This window comes from Dipteris shenzhenensis, chromosome 20 (genome assembly GCF_047967505.1).
Source record: "Dipteris shenzhenensis isolate YYH24624 ecotype China chromosome 20, Dip_SZ_1.0, whole genome shotgun sequence".
Lineage (NCBI taxonomy): Eukaryota > Viridiplantae > Streptophyta > Polypodiopsida > Gleicheniales > Dipteridaceae > Dipteris > Dipteris shenzhenensis.
This window is the reverse complement of record NC_141615.1, coordinates 17782596-17808028: the sequence shown is the minus strand read 5'-3', so window position 1 is coordinate 17808028 and position 25433 is coordinate 17782596. Positions and strand designations below refer to the sequence as shown.

Genomic DNA, 25433 nt, shown 5'->3' with positions numbered 1-25433 from the left:
GAAAAAAATCATTTTTCTTTCCTTGTTGGAGGCTACTAAACCAATGAGGGATATGTATTTCATGCCTGTGGGGGATGTGGAGTATAGAGGGTGAGTTGTTCCTTTCATAAATAAACTTATTTTGTAGTGTTTGTATGTATTATAAAAGTGCCATAAGTCTTAGTTGTGTGAATACTATGTTTTTCACTTGTGTAGATGGATTAATAGAGAGATATTTCTTGAGAAAGTAGAGACCCAGGCTTTGAAAGTTCTTGATGACTTGAGGATTGTAACAACCATGGGCGTTCCTTTAGAGACACCAAAAGATTACACAATGCAACAGTACATGGAGGACATAAAATTAGAAGGAAGAAAGCATTTGTTCTTAGCTCTACGATCAAAGGATTCAAAGATTGAGAGTAAGGGAGGAAAGAAAGCAGACGGTCTCTCTGAGTTGGACATGGCTGCTCACAGGGTTGTCTACAGGTTGGTCCCTTTTAGTTTTAATGATGGTGCTTTTCTATATGTTTTGTGAAGCTTATAACAACATTGAACTTGACAATCATTTTTATTTGTCTCAAATTTTTTGTGAACCTTTCTTTATATAGGAGGTCCAAATAATTAGTGATTGTTGATTTGTAGGTATCTTGCTCATTTGGCAAGAGAGAGAAAGATCTTAGAGATTCCAAATTTGTGCAAGAGTTGGGTGGAAATTGGTCATGCTGCTTGTATGTATCCTCCTGGCATGCACAATCACTCTCAATGGGAACTTGCAAATTGTCCTTGGTGGATAGACTTCCCCAAGGGACAAGTCTTGGTGCATGAGAGAGACTTTCACAAGAAATATGCCTCATCTAAGGACATTGAAGAAAGTAAGGATAAAATGGGGGGAAGCTCTAGAAAAACAAAAACACAAGAACAAAAACAAGAACAAGCTCAAAAGAAAGGTAAGAAATATACATACATGTTGAGTTTCTAATGTTGTTTATGATGAGGGTTTGGAATAGTATACTAATGTTATTCTTTCCTATCCATTTAGATGAGGAGCCATCTAGTCCACCAAGGCAAGATAAGGATCAAATGGAGCATGCAAGTAAGGTTCTAGTTTATTTTTGTTCTTACTATCGGTGTTTCAAAATTTCCTTTGGTTGTGTTTGATAAAAATTTTCCATGTAGGTTCACAATCTATCACAAAGCTGGTACAACATTATGTATTTCATAAGGCACAGTCACCAGATAGTCTATCGACTCGTGGTATCACTCCATTATATGCTTGTATGGTGGGTGATTACATAACCATGGGCATGGACTTTTCACAGTCCAAGAAAAATGAAAAGTATACTATTTTGCATGAGTTTTTCATGAATGTAGTTAGCCCTGATCGAGACTACATGCGGTTGGGTAAGAAGATTAAGTGGGCTGCGGATTTTATATTGGTTGACTTTCCCACTGGATTTCCACTTGATGAGAGAGAACCCATCCCAGTTTGGAACCTCTTATTGGAGGACCATGTGCGTTATGGGCTTGCCGTTGCAGCAGCTTCATTATCAGATAGTGGTTGGCTGGCAGTTATATGTCCTATGGCAGGTAAGGTTCAATATCTAGCACTATTGTTGTTATATGTCCTCTATTCCCATTTTTCTTGTATGAGATAGTGTCATTTGATTGTAGGACACTGTATTTCGTGGATGGAGCGCTTTGCATTTGTTCAAGGCTTGGAAGTTGTCAGACGTGTAGTCATTCATGACAAGCTTCCACATGGATATTGTAAATACCATGGTATAACTCTTAAGGTATGCTACAATTCCATGCATGGTGTGTTGTAATGCTACATTCATGAACTTTTTAATGTGTTTCTTTATGTGGGATTGATAGATGCCATGTTACATGTAGTATGCATGCTAGGTTTTGATGGTAAAATCATATATTTCATTTTTGTTCCATATGTGTGGTCACATGTAGTCTTTCATGCTATGATACTTGTTGGCTAAGGTCATTCTTTGGTATGTGGTTCTCTATGCATGATTCACAGATGCAGTCATCTATGTTGGCTCTAGTATGTAGAGCTAAGAAGACTCCATCAATTTATTTGGAAGAGAGTGTTCCACTATTTCAAAACCTTTCCATTGATCCGCTATCTGATTTATGGACTCACTATGTGCCTCTCAGTGAGAGGACAATAGTGCCTATGTCTTCTCAGATGGCTCGAGGTGGACTTGAGCGATGTTGCTACTTTGTTGGGTGCCTTTTGTCTCTCTTATGTGTTCCAGGAGGATTGGTTTTAGAGATGGGTTGTGGCACAGCTCCTCTCATGCGTGCTTGTCAGGCTACTGGTAGACCTTGTTTTTCTTTTGATTCAGATAGCAGTATTATGGCTACCATTGTTGAGCCACTTGTAGCAGACCATTCCGGGAAACGGGTGAGGTCAGAGCATGATGGTGATGGGGATGAAGATAGAGTGGACCCCATCACAAATCCATATGATGATTAGTATGGTACTGAACTTAGATCTTTCTTTGATGACATTTGGATATTTTTGGATTGTTGTTATTGTGTCTTTAACGTTTTGACTTACTATGGTTTCATTGAATGTATGTTTGATTGTAGTTTGTTACCATGCTATGCAGAAGAAATGGCAAGATTCATGTCAACTAAAAGAAGATACGATGAGAGGCATTCAGATAGGTCACGAGCTCGCATTTACTTTGTTGATGATGAGTGCCAAGAGGAGTAGAATATGATTTAAAAAACCATTTTGATGAGAGCTTGGTGATACTTGTGAGAAGAAGTCCCATTTTGAATATGGTAATATTGCTCTATGTATTATGAAATCCTATGCTTTCAAATGACACTTGGGTTTCTTGACATATGGGTGAGCTGACAGTAATGTGGTAATATTTCTCTATGTATTATGCAATCCTATGGTTTCAAATGATACTTGGGTTCTCCCACATATGGGTGAAGTGGTATTAATGTTATTAATAAGTATAATTTCAAGCAATGTGGATGTTTTGATTGTAGGAAAATAAAACCCATTTTGAATGCAGAAGAATTGTTGTGTATGTGATGCAATCCCACGTTTTGAAGTGACACTTCACTTTATTTTGATTACTTATGACACATATTGGAAGTTACATTATTGAGATAATTCTAATCAATTTTGTATCTTTTCTTGTGCTGTTAGTCCAAAACATCATTTTTTGACCTCGGGTTTGTATACAAGTCATTTGACACCCAAATCATGTCAACTACAAGAAACATGTATTTCATAGACACAATGTATTTCACATGCACAATTTAAATGGGATAGGAAGGACAAATACAATTACCATTTGAGAAAGCAAAATGTACAAGATGTTGTGCTTGGATAGTTAAATACAATGAAAACATTAAAAAAGGCGTGAGATATGTTTGCAACTTTATATGAGGCAAATGAATACCTAGGATCTTGATGAAGAGAAAGCAAATCAATAAAAGCTTTTGACATGCGTATATAGTGAGACTCATAGGCATGAATATACAACTTGCAGCCATATGAGGGACTATGAAATATCAATAAATTGTGCAAGTCATCGTCAATAGACTCACTAAAGGATATGAGAATTGAGTTGTTGGAAAAGTGTTAGTTGCTTTAGTCTCTCCTATGCTACCAAGTCCAAGTTACATTATCAAGATAATTATAATATATTATCAACTTGCTTTACTCTCCCAAATATGAAAAGTAGGTTAAGTTTCATTTTGGAGATTCTTCCCAAATAGTGGATTTCACAGAGCTATGTTGGCTACCTCTATAACGGATTGTGAAAAAGATCGCTCGCTTTTTTGGGCCCGCTCGCTTTTTCTCGCTCGCTCTATCGACTACCCCAAACTTGGGCAGAGTTATAACAAAATCGCTATGCCAATGGCCGGGGGGATAGGGGGTCTTGTTATAGAATTTTACATCACTGCGATTGTCAAGTTAGGGCTAACCCTGTGGGTCATTGAGACAGAGCTATAACCCTATGGGTTGTAGGGTTGGGGTCATCAAGATAGATCTTTAACAATGTGGGTCATCGGCATGAAGGCTCATCCTTGTGGATCGTTGGGATATCAAGTCACTGGGATATAGTCATCGGGTTAGTCTTACATCCCCAAGAGCTATCAGCTTAATGAGTAACCTTGTGGGTTGTAGGGATGGCTATATCCCCGCAAGTTGTTAGCTTAGATGTGAATCCCCATAGGTCGTTGGGATAGCATCTAGCCTTGTAGGTTGCTAGGATAGACTGTAACCTTGCGGGTCATCAAGTTAAGGGTCTATCTCTACGACTTGGCTCTAGTCCCTGACTTTGGTATTTTGGCTACTTTTTGATATTTTTACGTGTTGCATGTGTTCCTTTCTTGGGCAGATTAGGACCTATGATGCCTTGATAGAAACCTTGATGAGATGATCAGTGTGGGGTCAGTGTGCCCGAATACATAGTCACGTATTCCTATTCACCTAGCATTGACCCTTGTTGACGCGAGTGATGACTTTGTGGACTAGTGAAGGGTAGATATGTTTATGAGTGTTATGCCTACCCTTGAGACTCAACTAGACATTAGGATTGTGCATGCACGTGGTGAGCAATAGTATGCATGACTCAAGATAGAGGAGAAGAGTGGCGTGTTGCCATATAACTTGCTTTCATCCATGTTGAGCATGTGCTGAGCCTGTCCAACAGGCAAGCTAATAGCAATGGTGGAGATCCACATGGAGGGAGCACCTTCGATTTGTTAGCAAGGCCTTGAGGCTTCTCCTTAAGTGGCTTCTTCTCCACTGGGGGCATGTAGGTTATTGTGATGATGGTTCTTTTATGAACACAGGTATGTGTGGGACTATAGCCCATCGATCATACAATAAATTTGGGCGGGTATGAAGATACGATGTTTCCCTTGGTGGTATAACTCCTTGTAGTTGGGGTGCAGGCCTTGCAGGAGGTTCTTGTGGCACTTCCCCATTTTTAGGGGTAGGTCCTTGTGACACTTTCCCATTTTTAGGGGGAAGATCCTTGTGACACTTTCCCATTTTTTATGGTCCTTGTGGTTCTCCCGTGCCAACTTGTTCTGTCTTGTTGAGTAGTACAATTCTTGGAATCATTAAGGGGCTTTACAATTGAGCGTCCTTTCCCTTGATAGGTCTTGCGATTGTTTTGTATGGTAAATCTCATCTCTGCATAGACAATTCTCGGGCCACTGTCACTGGTACCTCTGTGCTTGTGAAGCTCACTTGATTGCTTGTCTGTGGTGGCTTTGGAGCTGGGTAGACTGTGGTAGGCTGATTTGATGAGCGGTGCCTTGGCACCCATATTTGAAAGTTTCCCTTGTAATACCCTTTAGCCTACAATAATCTTTTGGGGACCCTCGAGTAAGTCCTCTTATGGTGACTTTGTGATTGGCTTTTTTATGTTTTGGCTTTAGGTGAGGCAAAGGAATGTAGGGATGGTATGGATGAATGACCATTTGGCTATCAAGGCTTATCCTTCAAAACCCAAACATACTTTTCTTTCTCAAGATGATTTGTCATTAATAGTACATCTTCTTGCCTTCCCATTTTCTCAAGGCGATCTCGCCCTGATGTCTTCTTAGGTACAAGGGGAGCTTGGTTCTTTGAATGTATCGGTGTTAACCCATTTTTAGGGTTAACACAATGTCTATCCATATTCAATTAGTCTAGGGCTTATGTTCACATATCACCACATTTGTATTACATTTATTTGTGCACATAGCATATGGTTTGGACCATAGTGTGGGAGAAGTAGATCCACCTCCACATCCTATTGGCTGCAATCCATGGAGCCTTTAATTGTATGCCACTTGGCATAGGGTTATCCCTCTTCTATCTATATATTGAGAGCTTGGTGAGAGGAGTATTCATTCCCTCTAGCCCTAGTTGGAATCCACTCTTATGTCTTTGTGATGAGGCTTCAACATGAGTCCTTGTCTCCTTGTTGAAGTTCTTATGAGAGAGTTGCTATGAGTGTGAGAGGCTTGTAGTAGCTTGGATGTACAAGAGCATGGTTGAGGATCTTCATGTAATGTGTGAGATTTCCTTGGGTGTGGCATTTAGATTAGAAGGAATACATGGGTCATATTCCTTTCTTCTTTCTTAGAGTTTCGTCATGCGATGCGCAACATGTGGGTGGCCTACCTAGATTTCCCCTTTCCTGGAGACTTGATTTAACCCATACCATATGTTCTTGCATGGCCAGATCTTTGTATGGTGAGGTTATTTGTTGCTTTTCTTAAGTTAGGTTAGGTTTTAGGTTTGCCATTGTAGGATAGACTCTTTTTATAGATTAGATTTTTTTTTTTGTGTTGTACTAAAATTGAAAGTGCCAAGAATGCCCCCATGCGAGGTGACCAAGATAGAATCCTGAGCTGGCCCCTGGGACTTGAACTCATAACAACTCAAGACCGCCAGCACATACTCACCTACACATTTTAGCCACTTGGTCTAAACATTGTTGGCATTGTTGGCTTTTGAGTTGTAGTATTGCAGCTCAATTTCAACCTCCTACATGGATTTTATCGCTATGTAGACACCCAGTGGTGCATGTGTAGGCCACACATTTTTGGTTCCATTTTCGAGACAAGTCTGTAAGGAGGCTTGTGATGAATAGAATAGTCCCCAAAAAGATAGGAGTCTGGATATATATAGTACAGCAAGAAGAAGGAAACCAACCTGCAAGAACACAGTGGAGAGAAGCCTAAAAGCAGATTACGAACCAATCCACAAGGAGGTAGCCAAAAGACATTCGTACCATTCTGCAGTGACAACAAAGGACCAATCTGAGAATGCACAATTAACAATGGCAAGGTCAAGGAGAAAACAATGTGCAATCCACCCTCAAAGGGGTGTTCAACATCCAAGGAGTACCAAACGCAATGAGGAGCACGATAGGAAGTACACCAGTGAGTTAGTTTTCTTAAATTTATCATTTTTGTGGCTGTTGCTATAGCAATATGCCTTGTAATATTCCTGGAGAGATGAAAGAATACATAACAAAAAGTGTTGGTAGCATTTTCATGAGTATGTTGTATCATGAAGCTTGTAGAACAACAGTGGCAATATTGCTTCATGCCAGTAAAGCTCATGGTTCATCTTCTAGAGCTTCTTGCTTGTAAAACAAAAAAGTGAAAGCATGCTTCATGCCAGTAAAGCTCATGGTTTATGGGAAAAGCTTGCTCAAAAACCGAGATAGAAGGCAAGCATGAACAGTAGTAGTGGCTCATGAGCACAACGTCTAGTGATGAGTAGGACCTTGTACTGAAGAAAGACGACCAGCACAAAAAACCCATGAGTAGCATTGAAAGAGCTATTGAATAAAGGCCATGATGACTAAGTAGCTCATGGAAAGTAGCCGACCCCCTGTTCTGAATGGCCGAGCTGAAAACTTGGAGTAGAACAACACTTGAATAGTCAACCTACTGTAGCAAAGAGCCAAGAAGCTTGCAAGAGTGGAGAAGGGAGAACCAAAGCACAGTAGAGAACTGAGATGCTATTCGGTGCTCATCTTAGAAGCAAGAAGTTTTTTGCTTGAAGATGCATGAGTCTATGACACTTGGTGAGCATATGAGTAGGATACGGGCAATTTTTTGCTAGTTGTTGCTAGAGCTAAGGCTAAAGGTAGAAGACAATGATATCAAGGCAATGCTTTCTCTCTTGTCTTCCTCCTACATATGATAGCATAGAGAAGATATTGCAAGTTAGTGGAAACATATCTTTGCAACAAATGATAGCAACCCTATTGGATGAGGAATGTCGTCAAAAGCTCAAAAATACTTATGCTGATGAGCAAGTTTACCACATGCAAACATTTATTGGAAAAGGCAAGCAAATAACGAAATCACAACTGAAGTGTGAGTACTATAGAAAGCTAGGGCACCGAGAGGAGTATTGATACCGGAAGCACGAGGACAGAGAAGAAGAATATGGAGGCTACCAAAGCAAAGGATGCAGTACATGCAACATAATTTCATGGAGATGTTGCGAGACTGTGCGAGGTTGAAGGTGTTGATTATGATGGATACACCTTTTGATCAGGCTTATTGGACTTCATGTAGTAGATTTTTTTTTGTAATAACATCAAAAAACCAAGTAGGGTTGAGACCATTAAAGTCTTGTGTTGTTTGTGCCGAGTGAACTATCTAGTGTTTCGTAGTTCGCTTCCTCAAGTTTGATCAGCTATGAATTTGATGTGCAATAGGGCAAAAATTGAGCTTTGCCCCTTCTGCACAAAGTACAAAAGCTAAACATTAGGATGCCTTTTAATATTCTTCACTTTGTTTTTGTGAAGAATTCTTTGGATCTTGTTCGGATTTTCTTCTGGACTATTGTCTTGATATGAGGTCCTTCTATTTTTGGACTCTTGTTTGTTTGGCAATAGCCACCAACACAGATGATTTTGGTCACCCATCTTCACTTTGAGAGGGGTGTTGGAGGCAAACTGCAGCTAGTTTAGATTGTCTAGGTTACTAGTAGGACTACTGCCATCTAGCATGCTTGCATGGAGAGATACTTTGCATGATAGAGGGTTGGCAAGAAATTGATGGTGCAATTTGTGAAAGAAGTCAGCTTTGGCCCTCTTTCATTTTGGCATGATCTCCTCAACCATCTCGTAAATACAGCTCGTGAATCTCTTTGTGATGACCTTCAAATATGGGTTGTTTTTATTCGGATGTTATGTTATTCTATTCAATATGTAGTCTTTATTGCAAACTATTATCAGTTTTTCCTCTTTCTGTGCATTTATTCTTTGTTATTGCATGCAGGTGTAGTGATCAGTTTAACAGATCAGTATGAAAGGGCCCAGGGGAGCTTGATAGGCGAATATTATCCAGATAGTATTTTAGTTACATTTTAGCATAGTTTGCTGCTTACATATATTAATGGTCACCAATTATCAGGTGTACCTTTTCACTTCCAAGCTGGGATATGTATGAGAGCCGGAATGTGTTGTTTCGAAGATGATGAGTGTGGAGAGAGTTTTAATCTACTATTGTAAGAATCCTACATATTGAAATCGATATTACTCCTTATGTATCTATTGATTTGTTTAGAGTGTTGTGAGTTTTTAATTTCAACTATGTATTGTCTACACTATCCATAATGACATTCTGCATTTCGTATACGAGTTGTGCGTTGCACTTTGATTTTTTGTTAGTCTAGAATACTTTTGCGGGTTCTAGATGAACCCCAAAATGCTAGTGATCCTGATGTTTGTGTACCTTGTCAACCCCAAGATCATGGTAGCCGAAGCAAGGAATGTTTTGGGTAGAAGATAAAGGATAATAGGCACAGTGCTACACTAGAATCATTTCCTTTATGGGATTGATGGAGATTTGATACGGTGGAAAGAAGAAGCATCCATGAAGGGAATCTGAGAACATGGGTGGAATGGAAAGCAACGGGCGATGATCTACATGTCAGATCCATAGATCAATCAGGGCCGATCGCTTTGCATATGCGATCATGCTAGAAGCATTTGCAAGACTCCGGCGTATCAATGAGACAACAACAATTGTAATAGGACCGTTTGGGTGGACAAAAATGTCCAAACGGTGTCTTAGGATGACACTAGTATGGATTCCCCAAATGAAGAGTTGCAGTGCAATCTGGTTTTAGTATTTGGAACTGCATCATTGGCTTAATGGCAATTCAATCGTCACTTATGGCATGACCCACTTCAAGTCGGAGGGACTGGATAAAAGAATCTAGCCATGAAATTTGAAGATAAGGGAAATCATATGCCAATAGAAAAATTTATAGACAAGGAAGCAACCAAAGAATTTGATGAGGATTAGCAGTTTAGTAGCACCCACAGTAGTCTGCGATATCCGAATCTAGTGTTGACCCAATGGGCACTAGAACCATCACCCTTTGAGAAGTGATGGACTAGCACAAAAGCAAGCATACGCAGCACCTAAATATGTGGTAGGACCCAATACCAAACTAAACCCATTTTGGGAGTTCATTTTGCAGCATCGAACATTAAAAACTCACTCAATTTGGATAGGCAGAAGGACTTGGTAAGCTAGTTCTTTTCACCAACATTTTTTAATCCGGTAAATCCAATAATCCCTGAAAGTCAAGAAAATCAGTTGCTCCATGGAATACGAAAGCCAATACAAACCTAATCATCCAAGCAGAGAAATAAGTGCCAGTAGTGCCAACAGTGCCAGCAGTGTCAACAGCACCAACAGGCTCCAGAAGTGCTAAGAGTGCCAGAGTGCCACACAAGTGCCAGTAGTGCCAGCAGTGCTCGTAGTGCCAGTAGTACCAATACCAATAGCACCATCGATTTAGTTGGGTAACCCAATGAACCCGAATGCAGCAAGTTTGAAATGTAAGTTCTTAGAGTTTCGGGGTTAAAAGAAGGGTGATCCAACTAGCCACGTAGTGCAATTTAAGACCTGATGGTGGGTGAGTGGCTTTGATACAATGTTTGCAGATCCCAAAAAGCTACAACAGTTTGTAGGTACCTTGAGCGGCATGGCAATGAGTTGGTTTAGCCCATATGGCCTAGCCTAGTTCACGGATTTCGAGGAGCTAAAGACAATGTTCCTACATCGTTTTTATAAATAGGAAACACCAAATGACATTTACAGAAGTTGCGAGAACTTTGACAAAAGAAATTGACGGCGGAAGATTACACACATAAATTTTAGAACCTCAATGCTAGGTTGGATGCGACAGAAAGACCCATGGCTGAGACATTGGCGGAATATTTCTACAAGGGATTAAGATAAGAGATACAAAGTGCGGTAAGTGGATTGGAAATTGGAGGCGTGTATGGCTTTAATGATTTGATAGATGCAGCCAAAAGAGCGTAATGATGATGCAAATATTTTAAAAGTCGATCCAAGGGAGATGACTTAGAAAACGATTCTGATTTCGATGTAGATGAATCTGGCAGTGATACGAACGAGGATACAGAATCTAGAAGCAAAGATTATGAAATTGATTCAGATGATGAGGATAGTAAGTCCAAAAAAAAGAGGAAACATAAGAAAAAGAAGTCCAGCAAGAAAGAGACAAAGAAGTTTAGAAAGGAGAAGAGGAAATCAAAGAAGAAAACAAGTGAGATTGAGAAACTCTTGGATGAGAAATTGAAGGGTTTAGGAACACTGAAGTTAGTGGCTCAGCCAATCTGCACAAAGAATCACCCAAGTAGGGTTTGTTGGTATAACCCCAATGCTTGAATGAATCCGGCACAACAAGTACCTCGCCCACCAGCAATCGGCATAAATCAAGTGGCCATCGATCCCCAACAGCGGCACAGAACTTGTCTTAGATTCAGCAAAGGAATTAGTGGAATCAAAGACATAACTGGAACTAGAGGGGAATCAGAACCCACAAGCGGTTTGGGGCCAAAAACTTCCTGCATAGATAAAGAATACAAGTACTGTTTGGAGAATGGCCACAAACAAGGCCGGATTGCCTGCTGTGGTGCAAACATAGAACAAAGAGAGGGTTGGAGGTTACACATTGGCCGCCAAGATGAGGACCGCCTCCACAAGACCAACCATCGGCACAAACAAATGCAGTACTGATCAAAAAATGGGGAGACACATCTATGTGCAAAATCAAATCCACAGCCCATGTTTATGAGTGGTAGCAGTGCGATTGCTCAGCATGTCCATGGAGGATTTTCACAAAAGGAACCAGAAAAGTTTAATGTGTATGCTCTAACATGATCGAAGGGTCCAGTTCGAGAACCTATAGAGGAAGTGCAACCAAAGGAGGAGAAGAGTCTAAAGTGGAAAGACCAGGAGGAGGTCTAGATGACGACATCGAGAAAATGAAAGCGGATAACCAACAACAAGAGCAGCAACATCCAATCACGTCGGAATTGGAAACAGGATTCTCTCCACACGAAGTAAGTGTGAAGCCAAAGAAGGATCTGGAAGTGAATCCTATAGTAGACGAGGGATCCGAAGTCAACATTCTGCCACAATATATGTTCAGGTGGTTGGGATTGTCAGGGCTAGAGCATGCCCCCTTTCAGGTCTGCATGGTGGATCAAAGGAGGATTCAAAAAATAGGAAGAATATGGAATCAGTTGGTATGCATGTGGGGCATGGTGTTCCATATTAGTTTTGTAATCTTGCATATGGAGGAAGAAGATGTGTGTTACCCTATGTTGTTGGGAAGGCCTTGGATTAAGACAGCTTGGGTGAAATAAGATTGGGGAACTTTGATGATCACCATACAAAATTGAAAAATGAAGCTAAAGATGTAGATGATTTCGAGTACAACTCTATGAAAAAGCAACGACCGGTTATGGCTCAAGGGGTGAATATGGGAATAGAACTCGATGACGACGAGGAGCAGGATTTCCTAGATGTGAAACCATCCGTAATCCTATTGTTTAAGATAGACATGGAAGTAGTCTTTTAGCAGAACAACAAAGGGAAACAACCTGTTATGAAAGTGTGCATAGTGACAGCAGAAGATCTAGCACCTGAGGAATCAGAGGATGACCAGCCTATCATACAAAATGCTAAACCAGATGAGTGCGAGATTGTGCCCTATACCAGAAATATGGAGAGGAGTTAATCTTGAAGGCTGAATCGGCATATGAGGAGCAGATGCAGAAAACATGGAGCATAAAAAAAGATGACTTGGAAGAGTTCAACTTGGGAACTAATGAAGACCCAAAACCAGTCAAGGTGAGAGTATTTGCTCTATTGGAGCATTTAGACAAGAATCGGTTGAATTGTTGCAAGATAAGGATTTGTTTGCATGGGAATATATGGACATGAGGGGAGTAGATCCAGCTCTCTGTGTTCACTATATTAATTTGAAAAAGGATGCCACACGTGTAATTCAGCAGCAGCTGTATCAGATGAACCCCAAATTTGCAAAACAAGTGAAAAAGGAGATAGATAAGCTGTTGAGGGTGGGATTTATTTATTCGATAGATAAAGTAACATCGCTATCAACACCTCATGCATGATAGTCTTCACCTTCCACCTCCGCTCATTGATGTATTCCTTTGCATTCCATGTCTGACACAGAGTGATGCACTCATTAGCTACCTCATTGTATCCGTAGCTATGATGATTTGTGGGCATCGATACCATTTCTTGCGTACGCATATGATGAGCTCAAAGACACACTTCGGGATCCATGGACCGATGATTGTATCTTTCAATGGCCATTGTTTGTGATGGGACTCTAAGGTTTGCCTTGCTTCTTGCAAGTGTGACAGGATCATCTTGACCTTTTCATCCAGAGCTTATACGTGATGTCATATAGCTTGATACTTCTTTTGTTCCACCCCATAATTTATCCTCACCATGAAGAACCCCTCCGAGCCTATATTATTCTTCACCAATGATCGACACCCTACCTTCATCATCGAGTACCACTTCACTTCCATACACCATAGAGACTTCTCCCCCGCTCATCATCACATCATTTGAGGGGACTTCTCATCCTTCATCGATTGACATCCTTTCTTTTTCATTGAGTACCCCTTTGATGTATGATGTCTTAGAGACTCCTCCCTCTCTCACTGCTACATAATTTGGGGGAGAGCCTCTTCTTGATTCCATGGACACTTCAGTGTTCACCATCAGTTCCATTTTCCCTACTTTTAGGCCTTGTATTCTTTGATTTATGTTCATCATTGGCCATTGTTGGAGCATTAGTTCTTAGCATCTACATGCAGGATATAGGCTTGTACCCAAGAGGTTTGTCTTGTGCTTCATTGATACCATTTTCATCGACATGTGCTTCATCGACACCACCATCAGTGACCTCTTGGTTTCATGTATCTTCACTTGGGGAGCCATTTAACTTCCCCATTTTCATTTGGGACTCAGGTAGAGTGGTGTGAACTTTAGAGGTGGGGAAGTCTCCCTCACCTCCATCTTCATCGACATGGATCCAATGCTTCATTGACATATCCTCATTGGCCAATGCTTTCCCCTTGAGCCACATTTACATATCTCATGTATTGTGCATTTCATTTTTATATCTTTCACATTCTGAGGATGGAATGTATTTTAGAGGTGGGGGCATGTTAGCCCATTTCTCAGGTTAACCTAGTGGCCATCCTTGTTCAATTAGATCTAGGGCATATGTGCACATATTGTACCAAATTTGTATTACATTTATTTATGCACATAGAACATGGTTTGGACCATGGTGTGGGAGTATTAGATCCACCTCCACATCCTATTGATTGCAATCCATAGAGCCTCTCATTGTATGCCACATGGTAGAGGCTTATCCCTCTTGTATCTATATATTGAGAGCATGGTGAGAGGAGTATTCATTCCCTCTAGCCCTAGTTAGAATCCACTATTGTGTCTTTGTGATGAGGCTAGTGCTTGTCTCCTTGATGTTCTTGTGTAGAGAGTTGCTGTGAATGTGAGAGGCTTGTAGTAGCTTGGATGTACAAGAGCAGGGTTAGGGATCTTCATGTAGAGTGTGAGATTGCCTTGGGTGTGCTTAGAGCAGAAGGAGTCTTACAACTACATGGGTCGCATTCCTTTATTTTTCCTTAGAGGTTCTTCATGTGGTGTGCAACATGTGGGTGGCATACCTCGATTCCCCTTTTCCTAAAGACTTGATTTACCCCATAGCATACGTACTTGCATGGCTAGAGCTTGTATGGTGTAGTTGGTACCCCATGATGATGCCCATGCCATGTGTGTGGTTAGAGTGGGAAACTATGTGTTGAAAGTTTAAGAGAGATGCAGTGCAAGCAGCTCGTGATGAAATTCAGAACGAAATAATTGCATGCAGTTGAGATCCACTCCTCACATATACAAAGAAAAGAGACACGCAATAAACAGTCACGTATCACAAGCAAGCATAGAGATAGAGCCCAAAACTTAAAAGTCTATTATCAATCAGAATCTGCGCCTAAACTCGATGGAGTTTGTTGGCTTATTACAAAGCAAAAGACTCGACTATCAACCCTACTTCTGATGAGCAGCTGCATGTCAGAGTACTACCTAATAGACCTCGACTCACGGCTCTAAAACTCATGATCACGACAAAAGGACGAGGCAGTCAATAGAGCGAGCGAGAAAAAGCGAGCGAGCCCAAAAAAGCGAGCGACAATTAGTTGAATTGGTTGGAAAGTCAAGCAAGAAAAGAAAGAATCTAAGTTTTTTATAAAATAATGGCTTGAAGTACAAAGTATTCAAAAAGGTGGTTATGTGTCACAAAATTTATATTCTGATGCACACAAGTTTTTTAGATGGTGCAAAAAGGCATGGTATTCATCTAAATCATGCCTTGTCATTAGTTTTGATATGTAACATTATGCCATTTATATTTGATAATCAAAAGATGCAGGGATGTTAAAAACTCATCTTTTGGGCCAAAACAATCAAATGTTAACATCTTGCCAAAATATAGGGATGTGAAAATGTCCTCTTTTGGGCCAAAACAGGGAGCGCGTTAACGCGCTCCCTGTTTTGGCCCAAAAGAGGACATTTTCACATCCCTGTATCTTTTGATTTACAAGTCCAAATAGGGTCATGTTACATATCAAATCAAATGGCAAGGCATACTTTAGATGATTATCATGTCTTTGTGCACCATCTAGTAAAATTTAAAGCACCAAAATATGAATTTGTGGTCAATTTGCTACATTGGTAAGATTAGTGGGAGGTAAGAATAAATCATTAGGGAAGGATAATTTTGCAGTAACAAAGAAATATGGGTTTTGTTCCAAGAGTGAACAAAATTAAAAATGCTAAGCATTTACATATGCATGAAATCTAGACTAATCCATGCAAGGAGTCCTTGGAAAGATGATATTAATTACTCTAGTGGAAAGAGAGAACTTGATTGCAGTAGGATTTGTCTTTGATACAAACAATGACTTGGAAATTAAACATACAAACTGTCTCATGGATGATGTGAAATTAGTGTTAATGGCTTTAAAGTTATATGCATGCTTGACCTTCTAGCATTGAGGAACATATGCACTTTTGAATAAGTTATTATTCTTTGCTACTAAAATGGGGGATTTATAAATATTTTATTGTTTTTTATCGCTCGCTTTTTTTGGCTTGCTCGCTTTTTGTCGCTCGCTTTTTGGTAATCCTCCAAAAGGACCAGACTATTCTATGTGAAGACCTTTGTAGCTGCCAGGGAACACCGCCACCCGATCACCGCCTCCATGCAACGTCTACTTCTTTCTCCAAAACTGCCAAGTGTCCACAACATGCTCAACCCTCCAATCACAGGTGATCTAATGCATGGTCCAATGACCAAGTGTCGAATAGCAAGCAATAGCCAATCCACAAGCACCATTCATACCTTAGTCTTGCTACCACTCCTAGGAGGATCACCTCTCCAACACCCTCCCTTGATCCGAATAGGGAGTCTATGATCAAATCACAACAAAAATAAGCTCATCCCTACCGGGCTTGTCACCATTACAACTGATCATTCAAACAAGGTTTAAACCTTGTAGCTACATGAAATGAAAGACACCACACACAACACATTTCTGAGCATCCTAGCTCAATAATGCGCCTGGGCATCATAGCCCACTAGCATAAACTCTCCCAAGCATTATAGCTTGTTGTTTGGCATCGTAGCCAAACTATCCTACTGATTTCATAGACTCAAAATGCCCATGTCCAGGTATTCCACAAAGCATCCAACTTGCTCTAAGGGTCTAGCTATCCCACAATCCATTGGCCAGCCTCTCGGGGCGACATTACATCAACAGAGTTCTCACACTAAACGAGACTCGGATGAGAGCATTGTCAGTTTGTTTGTTATTTGTTGCTTTACTTACGTTAGGTTAGGTTTTAGGTTTGCCATTGTAGGATAAAATCCATTTATAGATTAGATTGTTGGCTTTTGGGTTGTGGTGTTGCAGTTCAGTTTCAACATCCCATGTCACTTCTATCATTATGCGGACACTTGATAGTGCATGTCTAGGCTACACAATTGGAGCCACTAGGGCTAGCACATTGAGCTTCATGAAGCGGCTTCCTTGCAATGTGCCAAGCAGGAACATGACATCATTAAAGTGCTTAACTAGCCAGTACGGTTCGGCACACGAAGTTTTAGTTTATCGAGGTGTAGGCCTTGCTTAGACGAAAGAGAAGTACCACATCCTTTTCTTTAGACACCCGGAGTTTGGCATGTCAATCAATCCATTTCTTCCAATAGCTCTACTGCACAATGTCCGATACATAGGAGGCCACAAAGCGATCCTCTCCCAATTGGTGAAGCTATTGTACCGATGTGCCAAAGATTCCTCCAGACTGAGCTATTCTTATGCTGCATTTTGAAGGCTCAGGACAAGAAACTCCATGGGGACCACTGCCTACACCCCATAAACCATCTTGAACACTGTGAGGCTGGTAGCCCAATATGCCCATAGTGCTGAATGCAATTTTTGGTCCGAGTCGATCTAGTTCTCATCCACGGTCTTCTTGAGGATGGTACACATTGTTGAGTTTGTCGACTCCGCCTGTGCATAGTAGACAGGGACAACTTGTGGATGATCATGTGCCACTTGGTCATTAGAGACATGATGTCATTGATGAAGTGGCCACCTTGATCACTACCAAGCTCGGTCAGGCAGTCGAACAGGATCATAATCTGCTCATAGATAAACTTGGCCGTCAAAGTGGCCAAATTATCATGCATCGGCACCCACTTGGTACAATAATCCATCGCCATGAGAACATACTTGTTTTTAGATGGATGTGCTACGCGTAGGTTTAGGAGGCGAGGGACACTTTGCTAGTGATACCAGTGGCTGTAAGATCCTCCAGGATGGCTTATGGTACCTTAGTTCTTGGCGACACCATCCGGTTTGCAAAACATGCAATCCATGCCAACAATTGGGCCAACAAAATATCAAGCACACACCCCATTCCTCCCCCTTGAACAATCATAGAAATGGATGCCTTGGTGAGCCTCTTATATAACTATGTATTGCTCATACATCGGAACACCTTATCATGACCTAGCTAGTACAAGAATTTTAGTAATAATCCAAAAGGACCGGCTTCATAGGGCAAGGCAATTAGGTCGATCGCAATACAGGTGTTGAATGGGGAGGCCAGTGGCGATAAATTGGTACATGTCATCATACCATGTATGCACAAATGCTGTGATGTCATCTTGCGGCTCTAGATCTAGTATCGTTGGTACTTCTTAGGAACTGCTATTGCTTCTATGGCATGTGCTGCTACCACTACTATGAACAAGCCCGTCGTGTAAAAATAGGTCCGCTGGTCTCCAAGTGCAAAAGGTAATCCGCAATTGCATGCATAGTACCTAGAGTATGCACAATAGAAAAGTCAAATTCTTCAAGTAATAATATCCAATGAGGTAGCTTACCTGCAATTGCCGGCTTGTTGACGAGGTACAGTAGCACATAATGGTCCATGTGGAAGGTGAACTGGTTGCTGAGGACATAGTGCCAAAACTTGTTGACATAATATTTCCTGCCAAGTGCTTCCTTCTCCATTGTGCAGTAATTCTCAGCCGAGGAGAGTCATCAGCATGATTTTTTTACATCTATGAAGACAAAGATCCATTACAATCCTAATCTATGAGGGAGAGTGACAAGAGGATGGCTTAGGAAAGAAGCATGGAACTTGGATAGATGCTTAATTTCAACGAGATTGAGAGAGGAAAGAAAAAAGTGAAGAATAAGAAATTCAAAGCACAAATGAGACGTTATTTGAGCTGCTATTGAAAGAGATTAGAAGGGAGAGGTGGGAGCTTGCATTTGCAAGCTTGGGGAAATGATGAATGGAGGATTCATGAATGCTAATAGTCTATGACAAGAATTCAACCATAAGACAAAGGACAATATCCCTTGCAACATTGGTTGAGACATTTTCTACCTCCATTGTTGCAAAGTGACAACATGTCATCTCCAGGTATTATCCTTGAACACCTTCCCGAACAGTGGGGGCTTCATGAAGAGTTAGGCCACTATGGAAAGAATGCAAAGATGAGTAAAGGGAGGTCATTCCTTCTATGTTGGCTCCATTTGTCAACAGTGTGAACAAAACTTTCCCCTATTTTAGAAAGGGGTTCTTGGAGTGGTATACCTCTATCTGGAGAGGTTGTAAGGGAGAAACACTTCCTAACTGAGAAAGCACTAGGAGAGAGAGATATAAAGTGTGAAAGACAATGGGATAATGGAAGGCTTTTTAATAGTGGTAGGACCTCCTCCTTTCACACTAGATTTTGATACTAAATTAATGTGTGATACAGTGTCCAATGTACTTTGCCATTGAGGCTCATGGAAAAAAAAGGGAGTAAATAGGAGACTAGACCAAGAAGAACATGAGATCAAGGTGAAGAGAGCTAGAATGCAAGTTAAAAAAGTTGATTTGTGAGCCCCATAGAGAAGGCCTAAATGCTGAGTGCCTTTGAGATATCTGAAGACACATTTCACAGCATGCTAATGGTGATAGATGGGCTGTGCATATATCTGCTCAACTGTGAGACAACATATTGTAGATCAGGTCTTGTATGGCATAGGTAAATCCAACAACCAACTGCTGTTGATTTGCAAATATAAATAAATAAATAAAAATATATATATATATATATTTTTTTATTTTTAAATATATTTTTTTTGGAGAGATCAATTCTACCAATCACATGGATTGTTGACATCATGGGATGCTACAATAACACCAATCTGCCTTGGATCCAATCCCACTAATGTATTCATCTACCCATTTCAGGGCTTACCATCACCTAATTCTACCCACTTAACTGTGCTTTACAACCCATTTGTCACGCATTTGTAACAAGGGTGGCATACACTATTAGTGCTATTCATTGTAAATTGAAGGTGGCAAGTAGCCATGCAAGCTAATATGTGTATTGATGATTCATGAAAGGTTGATTGACTCCAAGCAATGTGGTGGCCGGTTTTTTTCTCACCTCTCCCAATCAAGACGACTCATGAGTGTCGTTTGGGTGCCTCTTGGTTGGCAACAGGGTCAACTGAGTAGTGATTCTTGATTATCTAGTCGTGATCTTCTATAGAACGTTGATGCTAGGCGTGAGCTTCTTAGCATGTGTGGTTGTATCTCTTATCATTTATCTATCTCTTGAGCATGTGTTGCTCCATTTTGCACAAGAGTTTTAGTGGCTTCTTTATGTCTTTTGAAGAGTCTGTAGTGATCTATCGAATCTCTTTTTGAGTCTTTTGCTAGGTGGGGTCAACACAACTTCGACCTATACTCACACCAAGGAGTTACTCTTAGGAAATTTACAGAGTGTTGAACTTAAGGTGGGGGATCTTAGACAATAGGTAGCAGTGGAAGAAAAGATTGACCCTCATGTGGAACAAAAATACCCTTGAAAAAATCTATCTCAACACTCCTCTGGCTGATCCTACACCTATCACAAGCTCACCTCAGATTGAGCAAGGTACTGGCACCTGTAGGCTCCATAAGTGTTGAAAAGGAACAAACCCCGAGACTCAAAATTCATAAAGCCAAGACTATGGCAAAGGTTCCCCCAGCCAAAGAGAAACAAGCACCCAAGGTGCTAGGACGACAAACGGGAAAATTTAAGACAAGTCCCCCTTATTACAAATCATATATTGTCAAGGATAGGAAGATCCTATACTAGAAAGCCAAGTGAGCAGCCAAAGAAGGTGACCACCATGGGTTTGATGGCATAGCCAAGGTAAAGGAGATTATCCTTGTGCCAAAATGTGTGGAAGCTCAGCCAGTATTCATTATAGATGACCTTATGCCAAAAAACAAGAGAAAGCCTTGATAGCTCTTCTCCTTGAATACAAGGGGATTGCTTCACGTGGAAATACACAAATATGAAGGGTATTCCACCTAAGGTTGTACAACACAATGCCCATCATGGAGTATGCAAGGCCAATACAAAAAAGGCCCTAACCAATGAATCAAAGTACGCAAAGATCATGCACGATGAAATTCAAAAGCATATCAATGCCAGATTCATCTATCAGATAGGCATACTGATTGGGTATCCCCTATTGTAATTGCTCTTAAAAACAATGGGAAAATTTGAGTGTGCATGGATCTCAAGAAGGTAAATGTGGCAACACATAAAGACTATTATCCATTGCCATTCACTGAGCATGTCCTAGAGTGTGTAGTAGGGAAGGAAGTTTACAGCTTCCTAGATGGGTTCTTTGGCTATAACCAGATCTCTATCACCCCTAAAGACTAGCATAAGAACATTTTGGAAACGGAATGGGGGGTATATGCTTCAAAGGTTATGCTTTTTGAGCTTTTGAATGCCTCAGCCTCATTTCAACGAGTAATGATCAGTGCATTTAAGATTTTCCTAACATATTATCCCTTAAGTAAAACTTCATGAGGGCAAAAGCTTTCTTGTTGTATTGTTGATCTTGTATCCTATTCTTCAGCTTTTATTAATGTAAAATTTTGTTTTTTCTCCTCGTTGATATAGGACTTCTTTGAATTTAATGTGAATTTTATTGATGCTATACTTCTTTTGTTGTGGATGCTTAATTAGCTATTTCTTTCCTGTTTGGGGGCCAAAATACCTACCTACTACTACATGGTGCACCTAAATGCTATAAGATGTACTTAAATACTATAGGATGTACTTCTTTAGCTTGATCTCATCAACCATTTTTGTGAGATTTGATGGTGCCCACACTGGATGAATCTTACCCATTACTTGTATCATTTTAAGAGGTAGAAAATCCTTCATAACCATCATTGTATCATACTAAATATTTATATTCAAATCCATTATCGTAACATATAGCTACACATTTATATTTCACCATTAAATCTATTTAAATACACTCAAAGATAGTGGACTTAGAGAATGTGGAGGAGCACTACAAGCACATGTAGGGATCGCCAAAGAAAAAAGCCAGGTGTTAGGATTTTATAAACCATAGTTGTATCATACTAAATATTTATATTCAAATCCATTATCGTACCATATAGCTACACATTTATATTGCACCATTAAATCTATGTAAATACACTCAAAGATAGTTGACTTAGAGAATGTGGGAGCACTACAAGCACATGTAGGGATTGCCAAAGAAAAAAGCTAGGTGTTATAGAATCAAATTGGGGTTGACTTGGACTCCATGTCAAGTTTGCTTACAAAGGAGAGGCTGTGCTTGTGCCATGCTTGAAACTTCCCAAAAGCTAGAAGGTTCATTGCAAGTGACCATGTTCATAGAAAGATTGCAAGTGTTGTGCATATCAAATTGACCATGTTCAAAGAAAAAATTTCATTACCATATGCTATTGAATACATGCACATGCACATGCACAAGATGCATTATCTATTTCAAAGAGGCTCATTGTGGACAATGTTCAGCACATGTGCACGCCATCTATTTGCTTCCCAATTATTAGCAATGTAGAGAATGAAAATTTGGATTTGCATACATCTTTAAAGTTATACAAGTGCTCTAGACTTTCTGGAGAGAAGGTATCACACAAGTCAATGCTTCTTAATGTTGAATGATATCAAATGTTCTATGCAATGCATGAAGTTAGTGTGTACAAGCAAAGTCATGGATGAAAAACAATGTGGCAAGCACGGGTGCTTATGAAGCTTATGGTCACCAAGGTAGTAGCAAGTAAGCATTATTCTTCAGCTTAGTATGCTACTAAGTTTGGATAGATTGCATGAAGGTAATGCATGCTAAGATAGAAAATAATGATGTTTTAGTGCATGACTTGTATGTTGGCAAACAAGGGTGATTTTATGCAAAGGTTGCATATGTCTTGATGTACAAATGTTGAATACTTAGAGACTAATGAGGTACTACTAGCAATTATATCAATGCATAAAGGCTTGTCCCTATGATGACTTGTCTATAGGCAATGTAGGCTTGCGATTTTGCCAAGTTGCTTTGATGAATGCTTGTGATTGCAAAGCATTCTTGATCACTTTACTAGATATGTGGAGATTGCATGCTTAGTCAAAGGTCTATAGAGGACTTGTGTATAGCAATCAAGGGCGAGAGCTTTTATGGGCAAAGATGAGTGAGAGAATCAACTTAAAAATGACAATTTATTAGCAGCAATAACTACAGTTTAAAATTATAAAAAGATTAGCAAATATATGATGTCAAATAGAGGGCAAGATATTTAATTGGTGGTGCTAGAAAGGAGAGAGGAGTGTGGTGGTGGGAAGCGCTGTGACATACTTGGAGAGTGGAAATTCAAATTTTGAGCACGGGTGGACTCTTGACATAGCTGGCTAATATTCCCCCCCTTTGAATAAAAATTCTAAATTATTTGAGGTCTGTATAAACTTCCCAGCTAAGTACGTCAAGTTGTTTGTGCTATTTGATGTGCTTAATGTGAGGTAGACAATATGTCCTTGGGTTAGGGTTGCAGTCTTTGATGTGCTAGAGGTGAAACTAGGTGGAAATAATGTGTATAATCCACCCTTGGGAGGAGGGCTGAGCCTACTCTTGGGTGGGGAAAGTGCCCATATTGTTTGTTGGAGTAAGTCAGGATTCGCATATGTTTGGACAAGGGGAGGGTGAAGGGTGTTAAATGCACAAAATAATTAGATGAATTCATGTTCATTGTATTTGTTTTTGTCCAGCTTGGAAAGGCCACCCAGGGTGTGGACAACCCAAATAAGTGAAGGTTTGAGGGTCCCATCTCATATTGATCCAATCAACTTGGAAGAAGCTGCTCTAATGTTCAATCATGTGTGAAATACATCAACATTTGAACACCACAGTTCCCAGCCTAGGTGCCCAGACATATGTGAATCTTGCCTATGAGAATGAGAGTATTTGTACATGGACTCCTTAGAGCCAGTCCCTGAGATTTATATCAAATTTGGAGTCCATTGTGAGTTGATCTTACAGTTGACCATGTGGATTTTGGAGGTCCCCCATTTGGAGTCTAGTCCAAGGGTGCTCAAGGGCACTCCTTGGCACCTAGAATTCCTACTTTGTTTTTGGATTAATGTGTAGTGGTAGCTAATGAGAGTTTGGCTTCATTTTTGGAGCCTATGAGAAAAATTCGGCCCGTCATGGGGCCTAGATTAATGTTAAAGCGGGCAAATAAGTGATAGTTTAGGCACTTAACAATTCTGAGCTGAGGTCCCTTAGTCCTCCTTCATTGCATGGGGCCCGGTTGTTATGGAAGGAACCCAAGGCAACACTAAGGCTGGTTACACATTGCCTCCTCTGCCCAAGTTGTGCCTAATTTGTGGCCAGGGGAGGTAGGAAGAGAAATGACGAAAGTATCCAATGTTGTTTAGACACCACCATGTCCATCCCTGACTTGAATCTAAGAGTGGGACCCCTGAGCAATCAACCATGGCAAGCTTCCCACTAGAAACTGCTCCATTGTTGGGCTGCGAAGCTCCCCTACCCACATTCCATGGAGAACAAGGGGGAGGGAGAGCATTCAGTGCTCCCCCTAAAAGACCTCCATCCACGATTATGTGTGTATTCAAGCACCGCCCACCATTGGTGTTCTATTTGTTTGATTGGTTTGTTTATCGAAATCTTGGGTGTCCTTGATTAGGTGTGTAACAAGGCCAAGCTTGGTTGCTCTAGGTGTATATAATCTCATCTCCACCAACATTTCTACCACCCTCTTGTTGGTTACAAGAGTGACTTAGCTTGATCCCAAGAACCAACATTTGATGATCTAGTGAGGGCCGTGCCTTGTTGGGTATAGGAGTGACTCTTCTTATTGGTGGGGCCCTTAATGGGTCATAAGACTTCGATAAACTCAACCTCCCTTGTGGCGTGATGTTAAATTTTATTGGCCTTCCATAGGGAGGCCTTAGTGAAGGCTGGATTCGGAGATGCCAAAATTATTTTTGGTGATAATCCTTTGGCTTTTAATTACGTGATTGGTGCATGCAATTGGATATTTCTTGCTGTCCGTGTGTACGGTTGGATATTTCATGGTCTCCACATGTACCGCAAATTTAGCTATTGAAGCACATGGGATGTTGCATGTGGCATTCTTTTTGGAGGGCAGTCCTTCACTCGTGTGCTTTTGTTAGCTGTTTAGTGCATAGGCGAGGATTTTGCACTGGAAGAAATGATGATCTGCTAGTCGTTTGTCGAGTGGATGGACTTGCAATTTGGTCTATTCCCTGAGGATTTTTACACCTCACTGAGTGACTGTGTTGTGTTGATTGATTGACATGCATGTGTAGACGTTGGACCTAACTGATTGATTGTGATGCATCTGCAGAGGCTGGAACCACGAGCTTGTTTGATGCCTTCTTTGGGTGGCAAAAGTGAGGCAAAGGTTTCCCTGTCGACGTTTAGCAGTCCACTTGTTCTTTCTTGTGGTGGCAGACCCTCGAAACAATCAAAACTGTTGAAGAATTTGATGATTAACCTCTGATTAACAAAGACGCAAAATGTTCTCTGTGAAAGGCGTTTCAGGCAGTGGATCATGAAGCATACACGGAAGGTAATATTAAGCTTTGTGGATAA

General features: G+C 40.6%; 1 protein-coding gene across 1 annotated transcript; it reads left to right on the top strand.

Annotated features, from left to right (window-relative positions):
* LOC147889370 (uncharacterized) lies at positions 1–25433 on the top strand. Its single transcript, XM_087391242.1, has 15 exons — positions 1–90; positions 196–465; positions 622–707; positions 1019–1072; positions 1351–1566; positions 1651–1772; positions 2012–2189; positions 2340–2469; positions 2587–2664; positions 10914–10978; positions 11701–11965; positions 12169–12355; positions 12538–12669; positions 25186–25242; positions 25374–25433. Exons 1-15 carry the CDS (start codon positions 44–46, stop codon positions 25431–25433), a joined length of 1947 nt encoding a protein of 648 aa, XP_087247368.1. The 5' UTR covers positions 1–43.